The sequence below is a fragment of the Thamnophis sirtalis genome, unplaced genomic scaffold, assembly GCF_051295495.1.
Source record: "Thamnophis sirtalis isolate CommonGarterSnake01/CBP01778 unplaced genomic scaffold, rThaSir2_p1.2 scaffold_14, whole genome shotgun sequence".
NCBI classification, from domain to species: Eukaryota; Metazoa; Chordata; class Lepidosauria; order Squamata; family Natricidae; genus Thamnophis; species Thamnophis sirtalis.
The window spans coordinates 3,908,600-3,921,833 of record NW_028261394.1 but is presented as its reverse complement, the minus strand read 5'-3'; the positions used below and the strand labels follow the sequence as shown (position 1 = coordinate 3,921,833).

General features: G+C 44.4%; 1 protein-coding gene across 1 annotated transcript in view; it reads right to left on the bottom strand.

The window, feature by feature from the left end:
- Positions 1 to 13,234, bottom strand: part of SDK1 (sidekick cell adhesion molecule 1) — a 501,088-nt gene that overhangs the window by 217,494 nt on the left and 270,360 nt on the right. Inside the window, 1 exon segment of the mRNA XM_087729082.1 lies at positions 2,764 to 2,847. Within this exon segment, the coding sequence (XP_087585208.1) occupies positions 2,764 to 2,847 (84 nt within the window).

Sequence of the window (13,234 nt, the reverse complement as noted above, 5' to 3'; positions counted from 1 at the left end):
GAACAACTGTCTTCATTTCTTTCCCCCAAATATGGATGCTTAAGAAAGTGCTGTAAACACAATTTATCAAGTTGCATCCTATTAAGAAGAAATCGATGCCTTATGAACTCAAAAGTCAATAGAATAAATGTCATTCTGTGTAAAATTTCTGTTTTACACAGAAATTCTGTTACTCATCTTTCTATTCAGATGGAAAGTTGATATTATTTTTCCAAAATAATACAGAGACAAATGAGAAAAGAAGGGCTCGGAAAACGAAGGAGGAAATTTAGGGGCGATAAAACTATTTCTGCACTAGGATGTAATCAGTTCCTGAAATCGTACTTGAAGCTTCCATTTTGTTAGAATAATAAAGCCATTTATTGTCTTTAAAAAAAAAATCACCTTCTGTGCGATGGGTATTTATTTGCGACAAAGTAGATGCAATACAGCGTTGTGAGATATAATATGGTTTAAAGTTTACACCGAAGGCTCATTCACAGAATTCTGATTTGTCAGAATTCTTAGCACAAAAGCACAATTTACTTCGTGAAACTACTGCAATCTCAAATTACTACAGACTGAGTCATGAGGATGCAGATAATGCGAAAATGAAATAGTCATCCAGGGCAGGGGGAGGGGGGAAAGGCTGGAAATAGCTGGAAGCTTGAATAACAATAATTCTTTATATTGTAAAAGGAACATAATAGAATTAAATCTAGTATTTGGCTTAGTCCCTAAATCCCCTCTGACTTATTAACTTAATAATATTAATTTTTTAAAAAAATCAGCGGGGATGCTAATTTTTCAACTGTAACCACAAATGCCGAAATTCTCTTCTTCCCCTGTCTGAGCATCCTAAAAAGAAGGACAAAATGTCCAATTATGCTCCGTCGTTGCAAAGAAAGCCATGGAGGTGTTCTCAATCAAATGAGGCTGATTTTAGGTAGCGGCGCACCAAGCCATGGGAAAGCCATTAACCAGTGGTGCTCCTCAAGGATTTAAGATACATGAAAACCGGAGACATCTAGAGTAAATTTAACTACGTAAATTGCATCCGTCAGGTGGGGATAGAAATGGTTTTTTTTAAAAAAAAGAGTGCTTTTAGACCCATGGGAAGGTTCTAGGAACAAGAGGACTGCTGGGTCAAGTAGAGAAAACCATCTGAGATGTTAGAAGGGAGGGCAGCCAGTGTGTTCCCAGTGTGCGCATGCGCAGAGTTGCCAGCCGAAGGGAGCAGCTAAAGAAGAGGGGTCGACTTGGGAGGAAGGCCACAGGTGGACGATGAATGGCCCCTCCCAGAGGACATAAAAGAGGAGCGAAAGGGGAGTGGAGTTTGCAGGAGACAAATTAGTTCGCTTCATTGGTTCGTGACTCTCCGAGACTCCTGGCCAAGTTTTGCAGATATCGGCCTGGCAGCTCTCCAAGCCAGATAAGGTCTGTGACCGTAAATCCTCCTTTGAAAGATTTTGCTGGATGTGAATGAGCAGAATTCACAGTGAATTAATAAAAGGGGTTTTTGTCGGGACCAGGAGTTTGCTTCGTGCTCTCGGGAAGCCTCGTTCAGAACACACTCAAAGACAGAGCAATATAGCAATAGCAATAGCAGTAGACTTATATACCGCTTCATAGGCCTTTCAGGCCTCTCTAAGCGGTTTACAGAGAGTCAGCATATTGCCCCCAACAATCTGGGTCCTCATTTTACCCACCTCGGAAGGATGGAAGGCTGAGTCAACCCTGAGCCGGTGAGATTTGAACCGCTGAACTGCTGATCTAGCAGTAGCCTGCAGTGCTGCATTTAACCACTGCGCCACCTTGGCAAGAGGGGCATCTTGAGATCATCGCACCTTTCCGGCCTCTTTGCTATTTATATTGGATTGTTGGGAGGGAAAGGGTGGTTTTTTTAAAACGATTAACACAAACATTAATAAATTTCGATTGGCTGCACAGCCCCATCTGATCATAACCAGGAACATTTTTTTTAAAAAAAGCATAAAAAGTAAAAACAGGTTGCCCTCCATCTTACAACCATTTGTTTAGTGACAAAGTTAGGATGGCAATGGAAAGTGACTTGCGACCCGTCCTCGCACTTACAACTGTTGTAGTATCCCAATCGTCATGGGATTAAAATTTGAGTTCTTGGCAACCGGATTGTATTTATGACAATGCGACCGTCTCAACTGGCTTCCAACTACCAAAGTCAATGGAGGAAGCCACATTCTCTTAGTGACTGGATGAATCCCTTAACAACCGCGTCGATTCGAGTTTGAGTTTCGAGTTTAATAACATTTATATGCCGCCCAATCCCGTAGGACTCTGATTGGTTTAGCTACCATGGAGAGAAATGGTGGCCAAATCAGGCATGAGTCACTTAATAACTGCCTCACTCAGCAATGGAAATGGTCAGGGTAAAGATTTAAGAGCTGACCGGCTGCTACGATGATGTAATGCTGGGAATGAGTCAGCAAGGTTTTTGGGCTGATATCACTTTAAGAGCCTGTCTCAGGAAGAGGCCCTGTTGGGATGTATCTCTCTCTCTCCGTGTGTGGCTCCGTGCTGTAATTGCTGACTGCTGTTTGTTTGAGGTCTGACTAAAGTATGTGTATGTATATATTCTTTGTAGGTAAAACCGATATTTAAAACACAAACCTGTATTTGCTCCTGGGTTGTCTCACATAGTCACACTGTGCGCACTCTGAAAGAAATTCTGGTCGCAACTGTGCTCGTAACTCGAGAACTACCTGTACATTTTAAAACGAAGTTATTTGTTCACGGCCTACTTACCTGTGGCTTGGCATGGGATGCTCGCTGTCTTCTCTACTTCTAGCAAAATCCGGTTTTCTGGTTCAGCGGTAAAATACGGTGGCTCTTATGGGAGGAAAAACCAGAAGACCAAGTTAGTTCTTCTCCGGTGGTAGAGCTAATCTTCTCTGGTGCAGAAGATGACACACTCGTGTTGAGAAGACCCATTCCCTTCCAAGAGAGATGCAAGTCTCAACTCAATAGCAATAGCAATAGCAATAGCAGTTAGACTTATATACCGCTTCATAGGGCTTTCAGCCCTCTCTAAGCGGTTTACAGAGTCAGCATATCGCCCCCACAGTCTGGGTCCTCATTTTACCCACCTCGGAAGGATGGAAGGCTGAGTCAACCTTGAGCCGGTGAGATTAGAACCGCTGAACTGCAGATAAGTCAGCTGAAGTGGCCTGCAGTACTGCACCCTAACCACTGCACCACCTTGGCTCAACCTATCACCCCTCCGGGTTTAATAGAGTTACAAATGGAGAAGGCCTCACTTTTGAGTTCATGGTTTCTTTTCAGTGACTGCCTCGTAAAAACCACTTTGACAATTATCGGCGTTGATGAATATGCGTTTCAAAGCGTATGGAGTCGCTGCCGATTCGTATCCAGAATTCCACGCAGCGAATTAACACCCGAGCCCTTCTCATTTGACAAGCACGAATCAGTAAATTTTGCAATTCTCTGCTCAGAAGGTTCTTCCAGAAAGGTTTTATTTACAGCAATAGATTAGATGAAAGGATCAGCCTCGGTTTGTGCTCAATAGCCCATGTAGCATCAGACATGAAGCACGAGAGCAGAAACCTAGCACGGCTGTGTGCATAAGGATCCCATCAAGTTTTCATCACGGTGTGCAACGAAGGTGGGAAATTAAGCTACGTTACAGCAGCTTTCGACTAACTGAGATTGGTGCAGCACTCGGCATTTCTGCAACCCTCCAGAATCAGTTCTGCCAAAGGGCAGATAGCAATAAGACTTATATACTGCTTCCAAGTGCTTCCCAGCCCTCTCGAAGCGGTTTACAGAGTCAGCCTCTTGCCCCCAACAATCTGGGTTCTCATTTTACAGCTCTAGGAAGGATGGAAGGTTGAGTCAACCTTGAGCCAGTCAGGATCGAACTCCCGGCAGTAGGCAGAGTCAGCCTGCAATCCTGCTTTCTAACCATTGCGTCACTCTGTTAGCAATGAACATTCACTCCTTGCAATTCTGGCTTGTCTAATAACAGAAAACTTCATTTGCTATTTAATTTTGTCCTAGGGAGCAAATCGTAAATTGGTAACACTGGCCACCATCAAATCGAATTAAAGAAAGGGATCCGAAGCGAACGTTAATCAAAAGCAAGGAAACAAAGCAAACAATTTGGGGATTTCACAGAGGGAGAAGTTTATTTGCTGCTCTTTGCACCAAAATTGAAACCTTTCTCCTAGTAGATGTGCTCCTAGGTTTGAATTCATTCATCTTGTGTTCCCATCATTCATATGTATTCCAATGAGCTAATAACAATTCCATTTCAAAGCCAAAGAGCCAGCGCTGTCCGAAGACATCTCTGTGGTTATGTGGCTGGCATGACTAAGCATCGAAGGCGCACGGAATGCTGTTACCTTCCTACCAAAGGTGGTCCCTATTTTTCTACTTGCATTTTTTACATGCTTTCGAACTGCTAGGTTGGCAGGAGCTGGGACAAGTCACGGGAGTTCACTCCATTAAGTGGTGCCAGGGATTTGAACCACCGAACTGCCAAACTTTCTGATCAACAAGCTGAGTGTCTTAGCCACTGAGCCACCGCGTCCCTTGTTGACCCCATTGAGACTCAAATCTTCCATAATCCACTTTATCATAGTTCAGGGTAATTGTTATTTGACCTTTATGGAAGACCTCAACCCACAAGGTGGTCACCACACAAGAGACCATGAGTCAGAACCACGCACTAAGCTCCAGTTCAGCTGATTTATTGCTTATGTCCATACACAACAATCTAGTCAACTAATAGTCAGTACTAAATCGGTGCTAGATCAGTGGAAATGAAAAGGGGTTGAATTTAAACCATTTGTGGGAATGCAACGATTCTAGGCTAATTCCCCACTTGACTCCACCCTCAGGCTCTGCCCAGCCTTCTCCTTCACCATTTCATTCTCTTGCAGCCTGACAGTGTATCTTCTACGAGTCGCATCTTTGAGGCTTAGCCTGCAAAAATTCATCTTCTGGGAAAACTTTCCCTTTCTCAACTTCTGGCTTTGTCAAGAGCCGCAAAGGCCAAGACAAATTGCGACGGCTACTTGCTTGTCGTGAGTTAGGACAAGGGTTCATTAGCAGAGCCGGCTGAGTTGTTCCATTGACAACTCAAATCAAGTGAGATCCGGCATTTGTTCTTCATCTTTCTTCAGGCGGTGAACATCTGCCAAAATCTATTCCAGCCACAGCTATGACATTGATGAAAAAAACAACAACAGCACCATCCTAAAAGAATTGGAAGAAAAGAAGGGATGGGCTCGACCATTACTGTACTGGCTGTTAGGAAAAGAAAGGGTGTTTTTTCTCCTTTTTTCTTAAGCCCTGTGGTGGAGGCCATCTTCCATTCAAAGAAAAAACATCTATCGAAAGGCAGACGATGGAAGAAGAGGTGCAAATGGTGGCCCCCATCTCTGCTAAAAGCAGGGACGCCTTCGGAGATTGCAAGCTGAAAGTGTGACTTGGAAAATGCAGGATGCCTCCCGGTTGCTCATCGGGGTGGGGGGTGGGGAATGCCAATCCTTTGTGATAGTGGCGAATATCTGTAGCTCGGGCGTAGGATGAAGGTGGAGGTTTGTTCTCCGAGCTTATGGGATGGTTTCCGAACGTTTCGTTACCAGGTTAGGTAGCATCTTCAGCGGAATCTAGGGTGTGTCGATGTTGTTGTTCTTCTCCTTGTAAGGACTTTGTGTGGTCAATAGATCTTGGGATGGAGAAGTCACATATGGGGAGGGTCAAATCAGGTGAGGGTCTTGTTATGGGGAGGTCATGTCAGGTGAGGGTCTTGTGATGGGCTTTATGATGGATCAGGTGTGGGTTATGTCAAGTGAAGATCTGGTGGTGAATCTTTTGATGGGTCAGGTGTGATGGGTCACACCTGGCCCATCACAATAGCAATAGCAATAGCAGTAGACTTATATACCGCTTCATAGGCTTTCAGCCCTCTCTAAGCGGTTTACAGAGTCAGCATATTGCCCCCAACAACAATCCGGGTCCTCATTTTACCCACCTCGGAAGGATGGAAGGTTGAGTCAACCCTGAGCCGGTGAGATTTGAACCGCTGAACTGCTGATCTAGCAGTCAGCTGAAGTAGCCTGCAGTGCTGCATTTAACCACCGCGCCACTTCGGCTCTTAGACCCTCACCTGACGTGACCTCCCCATCACAAGACCCACTGACCACACGGAGCCTTTATACGCAGAAGAACACCGACAACGACATCCCCTAAACTCTGCTGAAGATGTCACTCAGCCTGGTGACGAAATGTTCAGAAACCAACCCACAAGCTCGGAGAACGAAACTCCACCCTCCATTTTCTATCCTTTTGAATGGTCTTATTTCTCTTCCTGATCTAAATATCTTTTTTTCTCTCCTCTCCATCCAGTTTTATTCCTCTCCTTGGCATCCCTTCCCGACGCAGCTCTCTCTTCATCCTGGTATTTTTTTTTTGCAGGGGGGGGGGCAGCTTCTGCTAAAAGGAGGAACGTGTGGGGGTGTGACTGTTGCATGGATTTGTGTGTTCCCAGATGTGTGAATGGGGATTTCTCTGAGGTCTACGTATAGTTGATAGATGTGGAGAGGGGTTTCATTTAATTTTATGAATGGATACCTAATTTTACAGGCAATTAATTTTAATTCGTAGTTATTAATTCAACGAATATGAGTGTGTGTGTGTATGTGTGTTGGTTGCGTTGCTACATTTTGGAGCGGCTGTCTCGCTTCTGGCAGAAAAAGACACACACTCACACATGAGTGTGTCACATGCCTACCTTATTACTAGCTTAATAAACCCAAATCACATCCACATGCAATCTTGGGGGATGATCTTATGATCCTTCTTCCCTTTTATATGTAATGTCATCCTATCAGTGGTGGGTTTCAAATTGTTTTAGAACTGTTTCTGTAGGTGTGGCCTGCTTTGTGGGAGTGGCTTGCTGGCCATGTGACCAGATGGGAGTGGCTTGCCAGCCATGTAACTGGTTGGGCATGGCCAACTTGCAAAATGTGGTGAAACTCACTTAGCAATGTTCTTGCTTAGCAGCCAAAATGTTGGCTCAGGAACTCTGGCATTGAAGAGTGCAAGTCTTAAAGCTGTCAAGTTACAAGACCCTTGCACCCCTAACCCTTTAGAAAAGAAAACCCCCAGGAGTGTTCAAACTTGACAGCTTTAAGACTTGTGGACTTCAACTCCCAGAATTCCTCCTCCAGTCATGTTGGCTCAGAAACTCTGGCATTTGAAGCACGCAATTTTTAAAGCTGTCAATAGCAATAGCAATAGCAGTTAGACTTATATACCGCTCCATAGAACTTTCAGCCCTCTCTAAGCGGTTTACAGAGTCAGCATATATCGCCCCTCATCAAATGAGGACCAGTCTGGGTCCTCATTTCACCCACCTCGGAAGGATGGAAGGCTGAGTCAACCCTGAGCCAGTGAGATTAGAACTGCTAAACTGCAGATAACAGTCAGCTGAAGTGGCCTGCAGTACTGCACCCTAACCACTGCGCCACCTCGGCTCTTAAGTTACAAGACCCTCGCACTCCTAACCCTTTAGAAAAGAAACCCCCCAGTTGTGTTCAAACTTGACAGCTTTAAGATTTGTGGACTTCAACTCCCAGAATTCCTCCTCTCACTCTTCATCTTGATGATGTGCGGATGGGCGGGGGGGGAGGGAGCTGGAACCGGTTCTAAACGGCACGGTAGATTTGTGGAACCTCTTCTATAGAAGAGCTTAGAACTGGCAGGAACCCACCCTGCCTCCTATTAATTATTTTTTAAAAAAACCTCAGTGCCTGATTTCTTTGCAACAGAGGCCTCGAGAAATTGCATCTCCTAGAAAATTAAAGCTGCGGAGTGAAACCAATGCGCTTAGCTGTTTGTACAATTTATAGCTTTTTAATAGTATAAATTTTCGACTATAATAGATTTTCAATGCCTAAGTAGACACTAATATATAGAGACACATTTACTGTGGGCAGGAGGCAAAAAAAAAAACACCCTTAAAAACAAAGCACAGCCCTAGACATTATTGGAAAGACAAAGTGGATGGCTTGATTTTTTCCTGATCCTGGTTTTTCTCATTGATCCTAGGTTATTTGAGCTAGCCTAGGATTACACAAATGTGTGCATTTGGAAAAAGCTGCAGTTCTCATATATCAGCCGAGTCAAATGGCATGTGGGGACAGAACAGGGACGTGCAGTTAGGGCAGGCAGGAGAGGCGGGGCCTCACCAGTGTCATGAGGAAAAGAAAATAATATTTAAAAATAATTAAAAAGGCTAAGGTAGTTGCTGCCAGACTCCAGAGTCACAGTGACTCTGAGTCTGCTTAATGCTAACTGTAGGGGGAGGCAAGAGAACTATGGGCCTCCTTTGCATACGGAATTTTTCGCCTTTTAACCCATGCTCAGAGTTAAGCAAGGGTTAAACGGCGAAAAATTCCTTACGCCAAGGAGGCACGTGATTCTCCCGCCTCCTGATCTGGGAGCAGCAAATCGTGCCTTGCCTAAGTAAGTTGCCTTTTTATTTAATTTTTTACATTTTCATCATGGCAGGCGGACAAGAGGAGAGTTGAAATCCACAGCTGGAAAAGGTATGTGGATCGGACGGAGGGAGGGGGGAGGATTCAAAATGATAATTTAATTTGTAATTTTTTGTGAGGAATTTGTGTGTGTGTGTGCATGTGTGTGTGTTTCTTTCGGGGGGAGGCGGCAGAGCGCGGCAGCGGCAGGGACGTTCTCGCCGTTGTGTCCAACAGGCCAGGCGTCTCACGTTTATGTCTGCCATAAACGTGAGATGCCTGGCCTGTTGGACACAGTGGTGGCGGAGGGAGGAATGGGCTGGGTGGGCTGGCTGGGTGGGGAGGGGGGGAATCATGGCCACTCAGGCCCCAGCGGCAGGGCTTTAAAGTGGTGGCAGGCACCGGCGGCAGGACTTTAAAGTCCCAGCGCTGCATCCGCCATAGAGCGGGTCCCACTCCCGCTCTATGGCAGACGCAGCTCCGGGGCTTTCATGGGGCTTTCACGCTTGCCTCACCGGCCATGAAGCTCACCACACATCACTGGGACAGAAATAATACTCCCGGAGCAATCAGGATGAGAGCCATGCTTTTGTAAGATCAAGCCATCTTTAAAATGTCCGACTAGAGTTCAGAAACATTTTTAAAAATGCATAGAATCATTGAAATTAGAGAGACACCTGCTTGGTCTAGGAATCCACCAAATCATTTTATACAGAATAAGAGAGTTGGAAGGGACCTTGGAGGTCTTCTAGTCCAACCCCCTGCTCAGACAGGAAACCCTACACCACTTCAGACAAATTGTTGTGGCTTCTTTAAATCTCACCAAGGAAGCCATCACAATGATTAAATCATCAATAGGGCCAACGCACATTATAACTTAAATTATAACTTGCATAAGCATACAATATAACTTAAATTATAATATAATATATATTATAACTTAAATATTAAACTAGACCTACCCAGTTGCAGGAACTGGGTATGTCTAGTTTAATAAAAAGAAGGACCAGGGCGGACAATGATAGCTGTCTTCCAATATCTCAGGGGTTGCCCCAAAGAAGAGGGAGTCAAGCTATTCTCCAAGGCACCTGAAGGCAGGACAAGAAGCAATGGGTGGAAACTAATCAAGGAGAGAAGCAACTTAGAATTAAGGAGAAACTTCCTGACAGTGAGAACAATTAATCAGTGGAACAACTTGGCTCCAGAGGTTGTGAATGCTCCAACACTGGACGTTTTTAAAGAAGATGTTGGATAGCCATTCGTCTGAAACGGTATAGGGTTTCCTGCCTAAGCAGAGGGTTGGACTAGAAGACCTCCAAGGTCCCTTCCAACTCTGCTATTGTATTGTATTGTATTATCTTTGGCACGATTACTCAGAATCAAGTTCTGTTGAATTTGGTGAGGCAAAATCCTTACTCTGAGCGTTCATGTTAATTCTGTAAATGAAGAGGACAAGAATTAAGGAAAAGGAGGTTGGGCGTTGGGACGTTTGTTCCCACCATGTAGGTCAGTGATGGCGAACCTTTTCGGCACCAAGTGACCAAACCGGAACATGTGCATCCATGTGTATGCCAGAGAGCCGGAAACCCCAAAGATTAGCTGGCTGGCACACTCATGCCCGTTTTTTTGGCCGTTTTAGGGGCGGTGCCAACAGCCTGAAAACAGCCTGAAAAATGGCCCCAAAGTGCCCTGAAAAACAGTCTGTTTTGGGGGCTGTTTTTTAGGCCGTTTTCTGGCGCTCTGGTGCCCGCGAAGACTAGCTGGCTGGTGCACATGTGCACCCTGGAAACCAAGAGAGCAGCACACATGCCCACAGAGAAGGCTCTGGATGCCACCTCTGGCACCCAGCTATAGGTTTTGATCTTTCCTTCTCCTTTTCCTTTCATTCTTCCAGTCTCATTGCAACCTGGATTTACTTCTCCATTCTACTTCACTTGTTCTGTTGGCTGTTTCCTCCTCTCCCCTTTCCTACCAACGAAGAGCTTGACTTGTTTCTGGAATTATTCCTTCAGATTCCAGGCTCTTTACCGCAACTTGAACAAGTCTCCTACCTTGATTATTAATGTGGCCCCATTAAAGACCTTTCTGAAAATCATAAAGTTTATTTTTTTTTCTTTTTTGCTGTACTTAAAAGATTTTATCCCAAGGGGGGGTAGTGATCTACATCTGTAGCCTTTATAGTATTTCCAGATTTGTAATGAAATACACTGTGGATGGCATTCCCGGTGCAAATAACATTTAGCCCTTTTAGCCGAGGCTTTTATTCTAAACTAGTTCACGAAATGTTTTGTTGTTGAAGCCAAAACTTGCTGTGTGCAGTGTGGTGTTCCTTACTTGTGTCCCCAGCATATGTTTTACGGGCGCAAATGGACAAGTATAATTAAGTTTTTAAGTGCTACTAAAACAGGGCTTAATAACGCAGCCTTGTGCAAGGAACACCTTCAGGATAGCTTAGAAAGAATTATCCCTTTTAGACGAGCGCTCCTGTTTTTTAAAATTTGGGTCTGTTTTCCTCTGGATTCTGTTCCCTTGCCAATTAAAACCTTGCAGGGTTTCTATTTTAAAGTCCTTGCTTTTTCATGAATTATTCCACAGCCTGCTGGGGCACACATGCACACACACACACACAGACACACACACACATACATGTTACCAGGCCAAGCTGGATAAACATTAAAATGGGACTTCAGGTACCAAATGTGCAAGAAAAAGAATAGAGTAGAGTAGAGTAGAGTAGAGTAGAGTAGAGTAGAGTAGAGTAGAGTAGAGTAGAGTAGAGTAGAGTAGAGTAGAGTAGAGTAGAATAAAAGAATTGGAAGGGACCTTGGAGGTCATCTAATCCAACCCCCTGCTTAGGCAGGAAACCCTACACCACTTCAGACAAATGGTTAGCCAACATCTTCTTCAAAACTTCCAGTGTTGGAGCATTCACAACTTCTGGAGGCAACTTCTGTTCCACTGATTAATTGTTCTGTCAGAAATTTCTCCTTAGTTTTAGGTTGCTTCTCTCCTTGATTAGTTTCCATCCATTGCTTCTCCTGCCTTCAGGTGCTTTGGAGAATAGCTGGCCCCACTCCTCTCTGTGGCAGCCCCGCACATATTGGAACACTACTATGATATCTCCCCTGGTTCTTCTCTTCACTGGACTAGCCAGGCCCAGTTCCTGCAGCCGTTCTTCATATGCTTTAGCCTCCAGTCCCCTCATCATCTTTGTTGCTCTTCTCTGCGCTCTTTCTAGAGTCTCCACATCTTTGATTCAATTGATCGCTAGCATGTGACCGACTTGTCTTCTAACTTTTTTACATCGCAAGGGCTGCTCATAACTCTGTTCATCAAGCAGCCCTATAAAACCGAGATTAGGAATGAAGCACGGCACACCAAGAAGCAGAAGCTACTAATCAAAGCAGTTGTGACTCTTCCTATCTTTTATCTCCGTTCACTTGGGGTTTCTTTCTTTTTTTTTAATATTATCCGAACACCACTTAAGTGCCAACTGCAAGAGAAGAAACATTGCTTGCAACATTGCAAGAGGCAGGATCTGACAGTGCAGCCAAGGGGGAAAAAAAAAGTTAAATGAGTTACTATAAAATTGCAAGGTGGCGGGGGGGGGGGGGTGAGGGTGGGATAAACTGATTTTAATCCAAATCGTAAATAACAGAAATGGGTTCCTGCTCTTGGAAAGAAAGGAGAAGAGGCAATAATTTGAAAGGGTGAAAGAAAGGAAGAAATGGAAGGACAAGGAAGGGACTTCAAACCAACCTTGAGGTAATTTATTATAAGGCAGCAAAATGGGGCTGAAACACTCTCTACAGAAGTGGGTTCCTACCAGTTTGCACCAGTTCGGTAGAACCGGTTCGTCAAATCTACCGAACTGGTTAGAAGAGGTTCCACCAGTGGACCCGGAAAGCAGGCCACACCTACAGAAGAGGTTCCAAAAGTTTTTGAAACCCACCACTCACACACAGACACACACACACACACACACACACACACACAGACAGACACACATAGACAGACAGACAGACTCACACAGAGAGAGAAAGAAAAAGAAAGAAAGGAAGGAAGAAAGAAAGAAAGAAAGAAAGAAAGAAGGAAAGAAAGAAAGAAAGAAAAAGTGAGAGAGAGATGAAAGAAAAAAAGGAAAAAGGACAGAGAGACAAAAGGAAGGAAGGAGAGAGAGAGAGAGAGAGAGAAAGAAAGAAAGAAAGAAAGAAAGAAAGAAAGAAAGAAAGAAAGAAAGAAAGAAAGAAAACACATGGCCGGCAAGCCACTCCCACCAGGTCACATGGCCGGCAAGCCACTCCCACAAAAGAGGCCACACCCACAGAGTAGGTTCGAAAATTTTTTGAAACCCGCCACTGACCCTCTAGTATAAAAGGAAGAACTTTGGCTGGATTTAAATGTTTCAATGCTCCTGAATACACAAAGGGCAAAAGGTTCATGGTAATTTTGATGCATTTCTTAGGACTCTGTCACAATTTCCTGGGACTCTGTCACAGCAGACTAAGTTGGGCACAAGGAGAAAGTCTCTGAACGTCTCCCAGAAATTGGAAGTGTCTTCATGAGTGTCTTAGCAGTCAGATTGGCTCTAATTTGACAATCACAACTGAAGATTTTGAATGGCGGCTGTCCGTGAGGAATCACATTTCTTCAAAGATGGATAGGATAGGATAGGATAGGATAGGATAGGATAGGATAGGATAGGATAGGAT